Raw genomic sequence first — 19390 nt, 5'->3', positions numbered from 1 at the left:
GCTAAACCACCACCAGTGCCTAGTGTACAATAATACTATTTCACCGAAGGCGTTATACAAAATATTTTATAGCGCTTTTCTTGAAAACACATTTTTTCAAAGATATATTTCATCCTTTTTATAATTTTTAATATGTGTCCTTTTTTTAATGCAGTGAAGCAAGCACAAGGAAGGTGTCGAATTTTGAAGGAAAATTATTCAAAAGAAAGAGCTGCGTTCAAGCAGCATACTCCATCAGGATCCGCTGCACAACGCGGACCAGAATGGATATATTTAAATGATATGTCCTTTATGGAGCCTATAGCTGAGCACATGTTGTAAGGATATAATAATAGAATTCATTATTATATTAATGTTTATAATAATAATAATAATAATAATAATAATTGTCTTTCAGCACTGTCGAATCCTTTGGCGGAGCGTACTCTGCAGTAGAGGAAGAACGAGAAGAAGAAGAAGAAGAAGAAGAGATGGAAGAAGAAGAAGACGAAACAGAGAACGAAGGTGGAAATATATTTTTTTATTTAATACAGGCCTCTGATTATACGTTTTTTTCGACTTTATAATACTTCTTTCAATGAATGCGACTTTTCTAGACTTTAATAAATCCAGATTAAATTAAGTACAATTTTGGTAGTGGGTTCAAAAAGAACCACAATCTCTGTGAACCGACTTTTGAGATTATACTTCTTAAGAATAGGAAAAGAAATATAAGAATAAGAACTTCCTTACAGGAACTTCCTTACAAGAAATCAAGAAATTTTTGTTTTTTAAAAAAAATATTTAAATTATGTATTTCTGAAACCCCCTCTGTTTTTCACAATTTTTGATAAACCCTGGCGGATTGGGTAAACCGAGTTGTAACCGAATTGGGTTACGATTCGGTTACGTTTCGGTTCCTTGTAAAATATTGTCGTTAATCGACGTAATATGTTGTAAATAACTATTAGGAATGGTTAATAGACATTTAGAGTGCTTATTTATGCAATAATAAGAATAAATTAAGATATAATTACTTCATAATAAGTGTTTTAAGTGTACAGTGCATACCATCAGTGGCAGCTGAGATACGCGCGTTAAACACTAGATGGCGTTGAAGATTACTTTGTGAATGAATTTCTAAAATTAAACCCTTGAGTTTCAAATGTGTAAGTGAATATAAGTTTTAAAAAAATAGATCGATATATTAAAACAACTTTTTTCATTTGTACAAATAAAAAAAAAATTTTATTAGGAAAAAAAATTTTTTTAATGAAAAAAATTTTTTTTTCTGTCAAAATTAATCTTTCTCCTTTCATTGAGAAAAGAAATTTTTTTATTCAGAAAAAATTTTTTTTTTCAAAATTAATATTTTGGAACATGTGTTCCTTCTGCTCAAGATTTTTCTGCAGCCAGCAGTGAATTTTCGCGGGAAAGAATACGAAGAGAGAAAGCAATTGTTATACTGGACAGTTGGTCGCGTGTCCCGGAAAGAAACAGGTTTGCCTGATACCAAGATTTGACATCGTTAATAAAGAAAAGCAATAACGAAGATAAATAAAATGTAGTTATTTTATGTATAATTTTTTTAAAAATTTATGTAAAGCAGTTTGTCACATCTGTAACATTTTGATTCTGAAACAATATTGTTCAAGTATCTATTACTAGTATTCATTTTCCTTGGAGTTCGTGGTTTTTGCTTCTGTAATTTTTATAATAAATACTTTTTTAAAAAAAAATACTTATCTACTATTTCTTTTCTTGTAATAATATATGAATAGGAGACTAAAATAAAAGATTTACTCTTAATATTAGAAAATAAAGAAAATTAATTTCTTAGAAAGAGCAATAAATTTTTTTTATTGTTATTGAATTTAAAAATTTATTTGTCTACAGAAAATACATTATAATTTAGGTTTTTAAAATAAAAAAAAAATTTTAAGTAAAATCAATTTTCAAGTAGTCGACAGTTTTTAATTTTTAAAAAATCTTCTCTCTTATGTCCAAATGACCCCGGTGTGTAGAATTTTTAATGCCAGAGAGATGTGGCAAATGAGGGTTACATTGTTACAGAAATGCAGGTAAATTTAATTTAAAAACTATATTTCTCAATTAAATAAGAGGAACTTTAGCTTCTACTACACTAACTTACACAGATTCCGCTGTAAATATTAATTATTAGTATATTTAGGGTGGCCACCTAAATTTGTGAATGAAATTCATGGCTTTTTCACGGTTATTTCCCTGTTTAAAAAAAAATTTTCAAGGATTTAGAAATTGAGATTTCATTACAAAATACAGACTTTTCAATTACTAAGTATTACAAAATAATCATTTTATTTTCATTTGTCAAAACTTTTATTTATTATAATTTTAATAAGCACTGTATTTAATTTATAGAAAGAATTTAAATTACAATTGACTACAATGACTTCATTGACTTCAATGAATTTCATATTTAGTCGATCTTAGTTTTAATGTATTCAAAATTTAATCGATTTACTTACCCTTTAATCCAAACTTTTATTTGATTCCACTTTTCATTACATTTTATTAGTGAACATTCAAATTTTAATTGTTTCTTCTACACTTCATTTATCGCCTAATTCAATTTTCGATTTTTAAGATTTCCTTTTTTTCGATAATCAGTTAAAAAATTCGTTTTTATAAATTCTTAGTCAAGTAATTGTCATTTTTTAAAGAACGTTTTACTTCAAGGTAGACTGAGGTTTCGAAGTGACAAACTTTTTTACTTTTTTTTATACTTTTTTCGACAGGGCTACTTTTTAACTACTAATTTCGGCAAAAGCTAGTAAATGCTACTTTTTCAAAAAAGTAATTTTAAAAAAATGACAGAATTTTAGTTTTTAGCGACTTTTTTGATTCCTAAAAGCTGGACTAGTTCGAGAATTTTTTCTTACAATTCTTTCAGAATTGAACTGATACAAATTTTTAAGAATTCAATTTTGCATTGGACAAAATAAAACAAAAAAATTCAAATGACTTTTTATAAAAAAATTTTCAAAGTCTGATTTAAGCAAATTATTCGAATTCAGCAGTTTAGTGAATGTTTTAAATAATTAAATTTTCAAAGAATTTAATTGAAATATTATTGAAAAAAATTAATTTTGTACAATGTTTAGAAGTAATTGAACATTTTTGCAAATTTTTAATTATAATTGTTGTAAATTTGAATTGCTGAAAATTATTCAAATAATTTCAAATAGTAATTGATTTTTAGAGAATTTTTGATTAAAAAATATTGCAAATAATTCAATTTTAAAAAAATTGGATTCAAATTATTGAAATAATTAATATAGCAAAGAATTTTAATGAAGACACAAATTTTAGAAATAATTAAAATTTTAGATGTCGTGCAATAGAAGTTTTAATAAATTTCAATTAATGAAGACTTTTTAAGAAGTTCAGATAATAATTGAATTTTAAAGAATTTCAATTGAAAAATGTTTTAAAAATTGAATTTATGAAGATTTTTGAAATTACACATCCCCACAAAAAAAAAAGGGTCATGTACTTTTGACCGGAATACCCTAACCCTATGTATTTTGACGCGCTGAACACGAATCCGAAGTCCGTTTTGCTCCATCACGTCAGGATTTTTTTCTAACCTCAAAAAACATGTCGGATTTTGAGAAGTAGGCGATTTTTTTAAAAATTGCTGTATTAATTTCAAACTTGGTATCTGGGGGTTTTTTGTGTCGCTGATTACGAATCTGAAGTTAGATTTTCAAAATCCAAAATGGCGGATCCAATATGGAGGACGAATTTTGAAAAAATTTTAAGATTTACTTCAAACTTGGTATCTGGGGGTTTTTTGGGTCGCTGATTACGAATATGATGTCAGATTTGAAAAATTCAAAATGGCATATCCAACATGGACTTCTATCGGAAATATTAGATACGCCATTATCTGTATCTGGGGGTTTTTTGGGTCGCTGATTACGAATATGATGTCAGTTTTCAAAAATTCAAAATGGCATATCCAACATGGACTTCTATCGGCCATACTAGATACGCCATTATCAATTTTTGAAAACTGACATTATATTCGTAATCAGCGACTCAAAAAACCCCCAGATACACTATTGCACATTAATTTTTAAAAAATTTCGTAAAATAATGTCCCCCTACCAAAAAAAAATTCAAGGGGTAGTTCCCCCCATAAATCAGCTTTTGGGGAAAAACAAAACATACGTGTCAAATTGTTTTTAAAAAACTACAAAACTGCCAAGTTTCAGAAAAATCGTCGTATGGCACTTCCCTAGTGTTACTTGTCAGCAACTTAGAAAACCTGTAGATACCAAATTTCATAATAATCTGACAATTTTTTAAAAATAATTTCTTAATATTGAATCAGACATGTCGAATTTCGGAAATCTGACATCAGATTCGTAATCAGCGACCCAAAAAACCCCTTGATACCAAGTTTGAAGTAAATCTTAAAATTTTTTCAAAATTCGTCCGCCATATTGGATCCGCCATTTTGGATTTTGAAAATCTAACTTCAGATTCGTAATCAGCGACACAAAAAACCCCCAGATACCAAGTTTGAAATTAATACAGCAATTTTTAAAAAAATCGCCTACTTCTCAAAATCCGACATGTTTTTTGAGGTTAGAAAAAAATCCTGACGTGATGGAGCAAAACGGACTTCGGATTTGTGTTCAGCGCGTCAAAATACATAGGGTTAGGGTATTCCGGTCAAAAGTACATGACACTTTTTTTTTTTTGTGGGGCTGTGTTATTAATTAAATTTTTTGTACATTTAAATTGCTGAAGATATTTTATAAAATTCAAACAATAATTGAATTTTAGAGTATTTTGAATTGAAAAATGTTTTAAATAATTGAAATGCCAAGATATTGACTAAAATTAGAATTGCTGAAAATTATTAACAAAATTTCAAACGGTAATTGAATTTTAGAGAAATTTTAATTAAAAATTGTTTTATGTAATTGGATTTTTGGATAATTGCATAAAATTGATTGAAATTATTAATTTAGCAAAGAATTTTAGACACAAATTTTAGAAATAATTCAATTTTGGAAGAGTTTGAGATAAGATTTTTAGAAATGTGTAATTGAATTTTTGGAGGTTTTCACTTAAAATTGTTGTTTTAAAATGCTAAATATTTTATATAAGATTCCGTTTACAGGTTGTAGGATTTAAACATTCGGATTACTTAAAATTTTAGTGAATGAGAATTCTAATAAATTAAAAATTTGTTAAATTAAAATTTTTTTAAAGAAACAGTTGGGTAAAAAAAGTTTTGTAAAATAAAAATTCGGTACTTTGAAAATTCCGTTGAGTAAACATTCGTTTACAAACAAAATTCTGTGTTAAATGCTATTTTGTGAAATAAAAATTTATGTGAAATATAATTTTCATGGAATAATGATGTGCTCTTACCTCTGAACCAAAAAAAAGACAAAAGAAAAAGTTAACGGAAATTTAACAATTGATAGTTTTTTAAAAATTATCAGGAGAAAAATGATGTTGATTTTATTCCTCAGAATTTTTCTTTAAATTTTTTTAGACAAGAAAATATTTACAATTTAACGTCAAATTTAAAAAACTAATTTTAGGTAATTTTAAAGATGACCCTTTTTTTAATCTTTTTTTCAATTTTGGGGATACTTTTCTTTAAATGATACTTTTTCATACTTTTTTTGTCTCTAACTAAGCCTGTAGACTTCAAATTTGGCACATTTCGTCATCTTTAAATTTTAAACAAATTACATTGTCAATTTTGAAAAGTAAGATTTTCAAAAAATTCATGGTTGCATTAAAGAAATAAAGACGCAATCGCGGTACTTTCCAGGCATAACTAAATTCACGTTGTTGTTCCTGTTTTCTAGTTCAAGACAAGTAGGCAAAGATTTAATTGACTTTTGTAATAAATACATTTTCTTTTAACGCAAATGTAATTACCATGGACACAAGAAGTAACACAAGATTTCTACTGAAGAAAAAAAATTTACTTTCTATTTCAGTACATTTTACTATATTTAGTGATATAAACTTAAGTTAAGTTTTTAAACTGTTATATATAAATATATAAATATATATATAATTACAACAGAACACAACGACGTACTATATATCTCTTTCTTAAAACATACAAACATATTGAATATATGAAAGTAAATGAAGAAAACACGTATAAAAATTCGCCTACTACTTTCTGAGTTACAGAATCACCATTACAGTAGCAAGTGTGGAAATAAAAAAAATGAACACAAGAAAATAGCGGGTATATTCGAAAATAAGAAAGTTACAGATCAAAATGTGCAAAAGGATATTTCCTGAGTAGGAGACATCGTCCGTGATGAAATGCACTGACGGTGGTTGAAAGTAAGAAATTAAAGAAATGATCAGAGGGAAATATGTTTTACACTTATTGACGTTTACTTATAATGTCCAAGGCAGCGATGAACAACTCATCTTGCTTTTCATCACTCAATAAATCCCACTTATGGATAAATAAATTAAAAAGAGGATCGGCTCTAACTTCAGACTTTTCTCTCTCTTTCTCCCTATCCCTATGCAACTGATTTTGCAAAACTTGCTGTTGCACAGACATGCACTTTGTAAAGACTGTTGTGATTTGATGTAAATCACTTTGTGATTTTAATAAAGTTTTATTTATTCTGGACATTTCGTTTTGCTTTTTCTTTTGTCTCGCAAAACGATCAATTGGTGGAGTAACCTTCGTTTTTTTAGTTAGATCACTTTTAGGAATATCAGCTACTCTCATTTGTCTCCCTAATATAGTAGTAGGATTAAAATGTTTTTTATTTTGATATTTAGCATTTGAAGGTTGGGCATGTATTGTTGAAGATATCTGACGTGAAGAATGCGCCGATAACAGTTCCGCTGATTCCTCAAATATAAAGTCGGCCACTTCGTCGGAATCATGAAAGCGATTCGAAACAGGATTCAGAGTAGCAGGTGGTGGTGGAGGAGAGAATAATCGAAATTGCGATGTAGGCAAAGAGAATGGCACATCATGTTTCGAAGTTATGGGAATTGATGAGGATTGTAAATCAGCAAAAGGAAAATGGATTGGAGAAGCCGAAGACTTTGATGAAAATGTCATTGCAGATTTTGGAATAGTAGTCATTGTCGAAGATTTTACCCCAGATGATTTAAATGTAGCGACTGGCGAACGTATAGGAGAAGCTGACGATGCTGGTGATAATGGCACATAAGGTTCTGTAGTAGTAGAACTTGGAGAACTTTTTACTCCTGGTGATTGCAATTTAGCGAGTGTCAAACGTATAGAAGACGCCGGCAATGATGATGATAATGGCACATTAGGTTGTACAGTAGTAGAAGATTTTACCCCTGCTAATTGCAATTCTGCAAATGGAGAAGGTATTGGAAAAAATGACGATGTTGGTGAAAATGGCACAGTAGGTTTTGGAATACCAGAAAGTGTAGAGGATTTGACTCCTGATGCTTCCAAGTCTGTTACGGGAAAACGGATTGGAGAAAATGACGATGTTAGTGAAAATGGCACAGAAGGTTTCGAAATATCAGTAATTGTTGGAGACTTAACCCTTGGTGACTGCAATTTTGTGTATGGCGAACACATTGGGGAAAACGCGGATGTTATTGAAAGTGGTACAGTAGGTTTGGAAATGACACAATTTGTTGAAGATTGTTCCCCTGAAGGTTGCAATTCAGCAGTTGGAGATGGAGCCTCATGTAATGATAAAAATTCAGAAGGATGTACTTTTGGTGGAAAAATTGATGTTTGTACAGAGGTTATGGGAGACATTTTAAATTTTTTTGGTATCTGTTTAGACGACTCCACTTCAGAGAGCATTTGTGACGTTGGTTGTTCCTCGGGAAACGATTTGAAATTGTGAGACAAATAATCAGAAGTATTTGACGTTTCTTTCATATTTTCTTTATGCGATGAAATAGAATCATTTGATTTACAGCTATCGTCCACTGCAATAAGTTCGCCATCATACTGAAGTACGTCATATTCGGAGTACGATTCCATTTTTATGTCCTCATCATTTTCGAGGAAATTATTGTCTTCAACATACTCTACGTCACAAGCTATAGCGGATTTTCCCACATTCTCATAAGAATCTAATGACATCTGTTGAGATGCTTCTGACGATTTTGCGACATTCTGTAGGCCACATAACTTTGGAGATTCATCTGAACTGTCATAAAACTGTGATGTCTGATGCCATGAAACATTTGGTGCCTGAGGCAAATTAAAATCTGTAAGAAAAGTGTAGGTATATATGTCGGTTATAAAATGAATTAATTTTCATTAAATATGCCTCGGATAGATTGTATTAGGGTTCAAAGAAATTGGTTTTTTAATTCTTAACAAAGTTTAGTAACAAATTTTATTTTATGAATTTCAACTATTAGTATTAAGGATTCAATAAATAAACCAATCCGACATACTTCTTAAAATAAAATTGAGTAGACAAACGTCGTATTTTATTAAAGAAGTCGAAACATCTTTGAAAACTTTTAAGCTCGAGGCCTCATTTTCAGGGTGTCTAGTAATTTAACCGTGTAAAATTCCCGGGGTTTTCCCGGTTTTTCCCCCGGTTTCAAATAATTTTCCCGGAAATTTTTTTTAACCAAAACAGTATATTTTAAAGTGGTATATCCACTTTTACGGTTTTTTTAAAACTAGATAGTTTTTTTAAACTACATAAAAACCATTAAAAACATATAAATAAAATTATTTATTATATAATTTGTAACGTTTGTAATTGTGAGAATCAATATTATTAGCTCGCCGAGCCAGGGTTCGTTTTGATTCCAAAAAAAAATAAACAATAATAACGGTTAATTACAAACTGATCACAAATTATTTATTTACAACGGTATTTACAATATCAATGATATACGGAGATTACAGGTAAATCGCGAAAGTCGGTTTCGAGTAACGATTTTTCGGCATCTATCAAATTAAATGTTGAGCCGCGGAAATTGAAAATCGGCATCAATCGGGAACGTCGTATATTTGAGCCGCGCATTAACAAAATCGGCTTCAACTCGCTATGATGAGCCATAAATCAGTTACTTTACTGTCTAAAAATTCGCGATACACCGGTGAACCACGAGTAAAACTCGTGTTCCAATTATACCAAGAGTAACACTCTAAGTATATCTAAGAAACGGAGATTAAAACGGTAATCAAACAAAGAATCTACTTTAAACATTCGAGAATTCAAATTTACGTTACTATACATTTCGTTGTGTTACTTTACTATACATTTCGTTACATTACTTTACAGGTTGATACGTTACATTAAAATTCTTTACTATACACTACTTTAAATCGCGATACATCATTTCACGGTTCGTTACTATACACTATATACATTTAAAAACCGATATAATGTTCGACAGGTAAAACCCGACGAACGAGAGTAAAACTCTCCACAAAGAATTTCGGAGTAAAACTCCTAGTCAGGTGGGTAAGACCCACCCGGACTCCGTGTAACACGAGAGTGACGGTCCTCACCGAGAGCGCAGCTTATATAGCCGCTCGGTAGGCTGGGCGCACGCGAGTGAGCTTTGGCCATGCGGCCCGCGCGGCGAAATAGGGTACTACGTCTTTGAGCTCCGCGGTCGGTAACTTGTTTATCGACGCGCGATAATATTTAGTACAAATATTTACCGGACGATTTCTAACTATCATTACAAATTAAACATTTTTTCAGTAAATTACGATATACATATATGTGTGTGTGAAAAATGAAATTAAAGATTTCAGTACAAATATCTCGGTTATTTCTAACAAGTTATTCAGGTTATAATTTTTTTAAGTAAAAAACATCTCTCTGATGATAAACCAATAGGTTTAAAATTTTGTTACCTGTCTGATGACAAACCAATAAGTTTAAAATTTTCTATTACTTCCGTTTTTGAAAATTACGATAAACCGACAAAGAAGGACCTTCTCTCTTCTTTAAAATAATGAAATAAAATACTTAAATTAACAAAAAAATGTGTCAGGTCACCTATTTCATAGGTATTTTAAAATACAATCATTATTGTATTTTTTATATTATCTTTTACTATATTTCTTGTAAATATTATATTTTACTTAAATTTCTTATTCTAAATTTATATTATTTATATTTAGTAAAATAATAATACAAATTTATTTATTTTAACATAAAAAAATTTTCTTTAAAAAAAATTCCCGGATCTGACAAAAAATTCCCGGGGTTTTCCCGGATTCCCGGATCGCTAGACACCCTGATTTAAAAAAAAATTACACACCTACTACTGATAGCTGTGGATGAAGTACGGTCTTTGGTCTTTTTACTCTGCTATGCTCCGCCGTGAACAGCATATCCTCGTATAAGTACCATCCTGTATTCGAATTTTTATGGTGTCCATTAAACGATACTTTTAATTGCTTCCACCGATTTTGAGGATCTATAAGTTAAATGAAATTTTTTTTATTAATTATTTCATTTCATGAGTAACTGTCAGGCATCATAGGTAGTCATCTTTTCACATTGTCATCTATTTACATAATTTTGATTACTTTTCTCTTTTACCTACGTTAATGTTATCTGATTTATTTCTTTGTCATCGAAACTGCAGAATTTTCATGTAAATAATTTAAAATATGCTCTTATTATTTGGAGTTATTAAAATTAAAATTTATAAATTCTTAATTTGATAAGAATTGCAAAACCTAATAAGATGACAAAACAGGGTGTCTAATTGAGGACCAGTGATGCCTATATACATAAATTTTGTTGAAAAATACAAATGTAGTAACTTAACCCCTGGTTGGAAATTCATGCGCATGAACATTTCCATGAACATGTGCCATGTACCTGACCACACTCAGTGTCTACCGCGTGTTCATGTGCATGGTTTTGGACCATGTCACATGCACATGATCAGGTACATATGTACATACTTCAAAAGTCTTTTACTCATGAACACGTAAATGATCATCAGCATGAACATTTACATGTTCATATGTATGCAAAATTGAATTTTGACATTTACATGAACATGCACATGTTCATGTAGATTCAATTCATGAATTTATTATTTACGTTGGCTCATACTTGTCATTGCGCCTTTGTATATTTAGCCTTCTAAAATTCTATTATTTCTAAAAAAAATCTTAATTTCAGCTTTTTCAAAATTTAATTATTAAAAAAGTTTGTCATTTAAAAATTCTCTAAAATTCAATTATTGTGAAAAATTCAAAAATAATCTTTAGCAGTTAAAATTTACAAAAATGACATCTTCAATTCTACTGAAACTCAATTATATAAAAAATATTGCAATTTATTTAAATTTGGAATAACTGAATTTTAAATTCATTAAAATTTAAATTACTTGAATTTTTATAGTTTAAAATTTTGATCAATTAAATTTAGATTATGGATTACAATTTCTATACATAATTGAATGTTTTCGTCATTAAAAATTGAAATTTATTCACATTTGGAAAAACAAAATTTTTATTTAATTGATATTCGGAATAATTTAATTTCAAATTGGTTAACATTTGGAATAATTGAATTTTTATTTAGGTACTTAATTTTCGGAATAATTGAATTATTAACTGCGATTAAAATTTAGAATAATTTACACAGTTGATACCAAAATTTTAGTTTCTTTTTCCTTACTTTTCCCTCAATTCGAGACGGAATTTTATCTTTTTCTCTAACTTAAATGCAAAAGTTTCAAGAGGTTTTTAATTATAAAAAAATTAAAAGAGAATTTTTAAAAGTTAAAATTTGAATAAAAGTTTTCAAAAAACAAAAATTTTGTAACATAGGTATTTCTATAAATATTATATTTTCCCAGTAGTTTTGACACAATTCTCTGACTCTCCCCTGACATTTCCCTGATTTTCTTGATCCGCGGAAACCCTGTTAAATCTTTCTTAATTAAAATAGAAGTATTGTTTGATGTTTTTGTTAACTTTATCATTTTAAGTATTTATTAAAAACAACAAACCACTTGAAAATAAACATTTAAAAAATTGCATATAAAAATTTGATTTAAATAAAAAAAATTCGATTTTCTTGATTTTTTAAAAAATATCATGATTTTTTAACAGCCCTGCTTTGCTTACATATGAACAAATGTACCTGAATAAGTACCTGATCATGTGCATGGCCATGTTTACGGTTACAGTATATGACATAACCTCACAACAAAGCCTGTAATATTACTGCCAAACTTTTGTAATTCTTGTGTAATTCGAGCCCACGTAGCTGCTACAAATCCCGGTGGGGAAACACTTTTAACATAATCAATATATAAGCAAGGATTTGCAAAAACCATCTTCACCAACAATCTATCGTTCTGTTCTTTGATTAATTTCTCTCTACTTTTAGGCATGATAATAGTCAGAAATATAGAAAAACATGCAATAAAAAAACCGGCCGGCCGTCACCTAGCGTGTTTTGACTTGTTTTCTTTCTTCAGTGAACGAAATAGAAATGCACTTGTGTTCGTGCGTATGTAGTAATGTGCTGACCTGCGCAATGCATTGGAGGTTTGTCTTACTTGGGTGGAAAGGTTAGGCGCGAAAATTGAAATTCAGTTGTGGGAAACGAACAATATAGGATGCATGTATGACCGAAGTAGCGCGCGCTTATTTAAAATATAATGTCCATTATAAAAAGAGACATTCCTAAAAAAAGGGTGAAATTTATATTGAATATATAACAAAAAAAATATCGCAATAAAAGATGAGTATTTAAAATATCAAATCTCAATAAAGGGGCGAAACATTGACAATATTTAAATTGTAATCGAAAGTAAATTAATTACTACACTACTATTTTGTTTCCTAAATGAATTTAATTAATTATAAAACGATAATTATCAACTAAATTAATAATTTAAATATAAATATAAAATTAAATTATTTTAATTAACATGAATTTAAAACTTGGATACTTTTTGCTGATTTTTCTATTAAAAATAGAAAAAGCAATTTTCATTTACTATGAATATAGAAAGTAAAATAAATAAATTATAAAATCGTTCAAATTAACAGAAAGCAATTCAATTTAAAACAATTTTTAAATATAAGGAAATTAAAAAGGTTTTTTTTTTATTTTTATTTATAAAAAAATATGAATATTTAAAATTGAATTTTATTTAAGAAATAATCATTTCTTAAAAAAGACTGGGAGAAAAGATCAAATGTAAAATATTGTTCAGGTTGGAAATTAAATTAAAAAATGAATTAATAGTTTTATGAATAGAAAATTAATTTGTATCTATTGAAATTTTCTTAAATTTAATTTTGTATCATTTCAGATTTGGATTTATTAAATTGAAATTTCAATCATTTTCATCACTAAAAATGAGGAATAATAAAAATTTTTGTTAATTGGAATTTGGATAAATTGAATAAAAATTTAATAACTTGAAGTTTTGGGATGATTAAATTTAAGGTTGATAAAAATAAGAAAAATTGGAAATTTATACCTTTTAAAATTTTAATTAATTAAATGTGATCCCTGTTTCAATGAATTGAAAATGAAAAGTGGATGAAAATTTCCATAAAATAAAATTTGTATCGTTAAAATTTGGATACATTTGAAATTAAGTCAATTAAAATTAGGATAAACTGAAAATTAAGTCAATAAACATTTGGATGAATTAAAAGTTGATTCGATTTAAATTTGATAAATTGAAAATTAAGTCAATTAAAATTTGGATGTATTAATAAGAATTTAGAGAACAAACGAAAAGTAAATTATTAATCACAATTCAAATAAAAAATATAAAGCACAGTGAATCGGACATAAGGAAGCAAAGGAGACAGCCGCTTGCGGCCGTCGACTGCGCTAGTGATTATAAATAATGCTATTTAACAATAGTGTGATGTATATTAATAAAGCGCACATGATAAGGGTACTACATACGAAAAAATTCAGCCAAATTGGTTGTTCTATCGTTTTGCCAATTGATTCAGAAGAAGCCTTCTATAAAAAGAAAAGTATTCTCGAGTTTTCAACCGAAAAGTTTGAAATTAATTTCGAGAGTCTAATTTACATACCGTTCCGAGATAAATCTTTACCTGGCAATGACGATTATATTATAATCTTTAAAGCTAAAAATACAAAAGCAGTTTTTAAAAATCGATTTGTTGATAGTTCCAGCTTTGAAATAACTGCTGATGAAAAAACTGAACGAAATGAGACTGAATCTCTTTCACTATCTGAAAATAGTGATTGAAAAACTACGGAAGATGAAAATTCAAAACCGAATCCAGAAAAAGTTACCTCAGTTTCATCATTCTCGTCTTCAACTTCTAACATTCTAATTAAAATCCGGAAAAAATTTATCTGAAACAGAGGACGAAGAAAATAAAAATGTTAAACCAGAAAAATATCAATCTTTATCAAACTCTCCGGTAGATGATTGGAAAACGAATACAAGTAGTGAAGAAGAAAATATAATCGAAAAAAGTGTTGAATCTAATGATGATTCTAATATCGAAGCAACTGAAAATGAACAGTTAAGGCAAGTGACTGAAAATAAGTCCAATGTTAAAATAATTGTAGAACAAAAAGCAGATCATAAATCGCTCTCCCCGTCTACGTCTGTAAGTTGTTTCGTTATTATTTCAGAATCCAGGAACGATGATTTTAATGCAGAGAAAAATATAAATAAAGACTCCGAAGAAGATGTTATTGAAAAAAATCGCAAAGAAGAAGCAAAAGAAAAAGCTAATAAAAATTGCCGAGCAACTACTGTTACCATGGAAAATTTCGATAATAATGGTGAAATTAATTCCTGACAGTCGTTCCTAGTAAAAAACATTGAATATCTTAAGAATCAAATCTCAAAAAAATTGTAATCACTATATGAAACTTTTATATAATTTTCTAATAAATCTTTATAAATAATTTGTTTTTTATATTATTATTATTACTATTATTACAAATGGTAATTTTTTTTTCTGAAAGTAGACCGCAATGATTTTGGGCGAAAAACACTAAAAGGACACTGTAACTGTAACAAAAATATTTTTTTTTAGTATTTCAGAAATTTCTTTGCATCTTATGAGAAGTAAACAAAAGTAAACAAAAACAAAACCTCAGAAAGACAGTCAAAAATTGTGTACAAGTTGTATCTAAGAAAACAAAAAAGAAAGAATATTTTTTTCCAGTTATCAAGGAAATATGTTTGTACAAACTAAAAGTATATTTTTCACTGGTTCTCTGAGGGTATTTCTACCGGGTTTTCACCTCAGAAAGGCAGACAAAAATTGTGAACAAGTTGTATCTAAGAATAGTAGAAAGCAAGAATATTTTCTTCTAGTTATCATAGAAATATGTTTGTACAAACTAAAAGTATATTTTTCACTGGTTCTCTGAGGGTACTTTTACCGGGTTTTCACCTCAGAAAGACAGACAAAAATTGTGTCCAAGCTACATTTAAGAGAACAGGAAAGAAGGAATTTTTTTTCCAGTTATCAAGGAATTATGTTTGTACAAACTAAAAGTATATTTTTTACTGGTTCTCTTAGTGTATTTCTTCCGGGTTTTCACCTCAGAAAGGGAGACAAAAATTATGTACAAGTTGTATCTAAGAATACAAGAAAGCAAGAATATTTTTTCCAGTTATCAACGAAATATGTTTGTACAAACTAAAAGTATATTTTTCACTGGTTCTCTGAGGGTATTTCTACCGGGTTTTCACCTCAGAAACGCTGACAAAAAATTTGTACAAGTTGTATCTAAGAATAGAAGAAAGCAAGAATATTTTCTTCTAGTTATCATAGAAATATGTTTGTACAAACTAAAAGTATATTTTTCACTGGTTCTCTGAGGGTATTTCGACCGGGTTTTCACCTCAGAAAGGCAGAGAAAAATTGTGTACAAGTTGTATCTAAGAATAGAAGAAAGCAAGAATATTTTCTTCTAGTTATCATAGAAATATGTTTGTACAAACTAAAAGTATATTTTTTACTGGTTCTCTGAGGGTACTTCTACCGGGTTTTCACCTCAGAAAGACAGACAAAAATTGTGTCCAAGCTACATTTAAGAGAACGAGAAGGAAGGAATAGTTTTTTCCAATTATAAAGGAAATATGTTTGTCAAACTAAAAGTATATTTTTCACTGGTTCTCTGAAGGTATTTCGACCGGGTTTTCACCTCAGAAAGGCAGACAAAAATTGTGTACAAGTTGTATCTAAGAATAGAAGAAAGCAAGAATATTTTCTTCTAGTTATCATAGAAATATGTTTGTACAAACTAAAAGTATATTTTTCACTGGTTCTCTGAGGGTATTTCTACCGGGTTTTCACCTAAGAAAGGCAGACAAAAATTGTGAACAAGTTGTATCTAAGAATAGTAGAAAGCAAGAATATTTTCTTCTAGTTATCATAGAAATATGTTTGTACAAACTAAAAGTATATTTTTCACTGGTTCTCTGAGGGTATTTCTACCGGGTTTTCACCTCAGAAACGCTGACAAAAAATTTGTACAAGTTGTATCTAAGAATAGAAGAAAGCAAGAATATTTTCTTCTAGTTATCATAGAAATATGTTTGTACAAACTAAAAGTATATTTTTCACTGGTTCTCTGAGGTTATTTCGACCGGGTTTTCACCTCAGAAAGGCAGAGAAAAATTGTGTACAAGTTGTATCTAAGAATAGAAGAAAGCAAGAATATTTTCTTCTAGTTATCATAGAAATATGTTTGTACAAACTAAATGTATATTTTTCACTGGTTCTCTGAGGGTACTTTTACCGGGTTTTCACCTCAGAAAGACAGACAAAAATTGTGTCCAAGCTACATTTAAGAGAACAGGAAAGAAGGAATTTTTTTTCCAGTTATCAAGGAATTATGTTTGTACAAACTAAAAGTATATTTTTTACTGGTTCTCTTAGTGTATTTCTTCCGGGTTTTCACCTCAGAAAGGGAGACAAAAATTGTGTACAAGTTATATCTAAGAAAACTAAAAAGCAGGAATATTTTTTTATTGTTATCAAGGAATTATGTTTGTACAAACTAAAAGTATATTTTTTACTGGTTCTCTGAGGGTACTTCTACTGGGTTTTCACCTCAGAAAGACAGACAAAAATTGTGTTCAAGCTACATTTAAGAGAACGAGAAGGAAGGAATAGTTTTTTCCAATTATGAAGGAAATATGTTTGTCAAACTAAAAGTATATTTTTCACTGGTTCTCTGAAGGTATTTCTACCGGGTTTTCACCTCAGAAAGGCAGACAAAAATTATGTACAAGTTGTATCTAAGAATACAAGAAAGCAAGAATATTTTTTCCAGTTATCAACGAAATATGTTTGTACAAACTAAAAGTATATTTGTCACTGGTTCCCTGAGGGTATTTCTACAGGGTTTTCACCTTAGAAAGGCAGAGAAAAATTGTGTACAAGTTGTATCTAAGAATAGAAGAAAGCAAGAATATTTTCTTCTAGTTATCAAGGAAATATGTTTGTACAAACTAAAAGTATATTTTTCACTGGTTCTCTGAAGGTATTTCGACCGGGTTTTCACCTCAGAAAGGCAGACAAAAATTGTGTACAAGTTGTATCTAAGAATAGAAGAAAGCAAGAATATTTTCTTCTAGTTATCATAGAAATATGTTTGTACAAACTAAAAGTATATTTTTCACTGGTTCTCTGAGGGTATTTCTACCGGGTTTTCACCTAAGAAAGGCAGACAAAAATTGTGAACAAGTTGTATCTAAGAATAGTAGAAAGCAAGAATATTTTCTTCTAGTTATCATAGAAATATGTTTGTACAAACTAAAAGTATATTTTTCACTGGTTCTCTGAGGGTATTTCTACCGGGTTTTCACCTCAGAAACGCTGACAAAAAATTTGTACAAGTTGTATCTAAGAATAGAAGAAAGCAAGAATATTTTCTTCTAGTTATCATAGAAATATGTTTGTACAAACTAAAAGTATATTTTTCACTGGTTCTCTGAGGTTATTTCGACCGGGTTTTCACCTCAGAAAGGCAGAGAAAAATTGTGTACAAGTTGTATCTAAGAATAGAAGAAAGCAAGAATATTTTCTTCTAGTTATCATAGAAATATGTTTGTACAAACTAAATGTATATTTTTCACTGGTTCTCTGAGGGTACTTTTACCGGGTTTTCACCTCAGAAAGACAGACAAAAATTGTGTCCAAGCTACATTTAAGAGAACAGGAAAGAAGGAATTTTTTTTCCAGTTATCAAGGAATTATGTTTGTACAAACTAAAAGTATATTTTTTACTGGTTCTCTTAGTGTATTTCTTCCGGGTTTTCACCTCAGAAAGGGAGACAAAAATTGTGTACAAGTTATATCTAAGAAAACTAAAAAGCAGGAATATTTTTTTATTGTTATCAAGGAATTATGTTTGTACAAACTAAAAGTATATTTTTTACTGGTTCTCTGAGGGTACTTCTACTGGGTTTTCACCTCAGAAAGACAGACAAAAATTGTGTTCAAGCTACATTTAAGAGAACGAGAAGGAAGGAATAGTTTTTTCCAATTATGAAGGAAATATGTTTGTCAAACTAAAAGTATATTTTTCACTGGTTCTCTGAAGGTATTTCTACCGGGTTTTCACCTCAGAAAGGCAGACAAAAATTATGTACAAGTTGTATCTAAGAATACAAGAAAGCAAGAATATTTTTTCCAGTTATCAACGAAATATGTTTGTACAAACTAAAAGTATATTTGTCACTGGTTCCCTGAGGGTATTTCTACAGGGTTTTCACCTTAGAAAGGCAGAGAAAAATTGTGTACAAGTTGTATCTAAGAATAGAAGAAAGCAAGAATATTTTCTTCTAGTTATCAAGGAAATATGTTTGTACAAACTAAAAGTATATTTTTCACTGGTTCTCTGAGGGTATTTCTACCAGGTTTTCACCTCAGAAAGGCAGACAAAAATAGTGTACAAGTCGTATCTTAGAAAACAAGAAAGCAAGAATATTTTTTTCTAGTTGTAAAGGAAATATGTTTGTACAAACTAAAAGTATATTTTTCACTGGTTCTCTGAGGGTATTTCTACCGGGTTTTCACCTCAGAAAGGCAGACAAAAATTGTGTACAAGTTGTATCTAAGAAAACAAAAAAGCAAGAATATTTTTTTCCAGTTATCAAGGAAATATGTTTGTACAAACTAAAAGTATATTTTTCACTGGTTCTCTGAGGGTATTTCTTTCGGGTTTTCACCTCAGAAAGGCAGACAAAAATTGTGTACAAGTTGTATCTAAGAATAGAAGAAAGCAAGAATATTTTCTTCTAGTTATCATAGAAATATGTTTGTACAAACTAAAAGTATATTTTTCACTGGTTCTCTGAGGGTATTTCTACCGGGTTTTCACCTCAGAAAGGCAGACAAAAATTGTGAACAAGTTGTATCTAAGAATAGTAG

At 29.3% G+C, this 19390-nt stretch overlaps 2 protein-coding genes across 6 annotated transcripts in view; one reads left to right on the top strand and one right to left on the bottom strand.

Annotated features, from left to right (window-relative positions):
- Nucleotides 1-1588, top strand: part of LOC127279085 (uncharacterized) — a 29820-nt gene extending 28232 nt beyond the window's left edge. The window contains exon 4 of the mRNA XM_051301221.1: nt 398-1588. Within this exon, the coding sequence (XP_051157178.1) occupies nt 398-566 (169 nt within the window). The 3' untranslated portion in view covers nt 567-1588. The remainder of the gene's footprint in view (nt 1-397) is intronic.
- LOC127279084 (transcription initiation factor TFIID subunit 12-like) overlaps nt 1-19390 on the bottom strand; it is an 86676-nt gene that overhangs the window by 2270 nt on the left and 65016 nt on the right. For 3 of the 5 annotated variants that reach the window (XM_051301215.1, XM_051301214.1, XM_051301217.1), the window contains 2 exons: nt 10276-10434; nt 6103-8244 (listed from right to left, as the gene is read on the bottom strand). In XM_051301215.1, the coding sequence (XP_051157172.1) occupies nt 6398-8244; nt 10276-10348 (1920 nt within the window). In that variant the 5' untranslated portion in view covers nt 10349-10434 and the 3' untranslated portion in view covers nt 6103-6397. Of the gene's footprint in view, nt 1-6102; nt 8245-10275; nt 10435-19390 lie in introns of those variants that run through there. The other 2 variants (XM_051301218.1, XM_051301213.1) reach the window with 2 other exon arrangements.

The sequence above is a fragment of the Leptopilina boulardi genome, unplaced genomic scaffold (genome assembly GCF_019393585.1).
Source record: "Leptopilina boulardi isolate dan_hultmark-lab unplaced genomic scaffold, ZJU_Lbou_2.1 LbouV2_214, whole genome shotgun sequence".
Lineage (NCBI taxonomy): Eukaryota > Metazoa > Arthropoda > Insecta > Hymenoptera > Figitidae > Leptopilina > Leptopilina boulardi.
The sequence above is the reverse complement of the archived record's forward strand: the minus strand, read 5'-3'. Positions and strand labels throughout refer to the sequence as shown.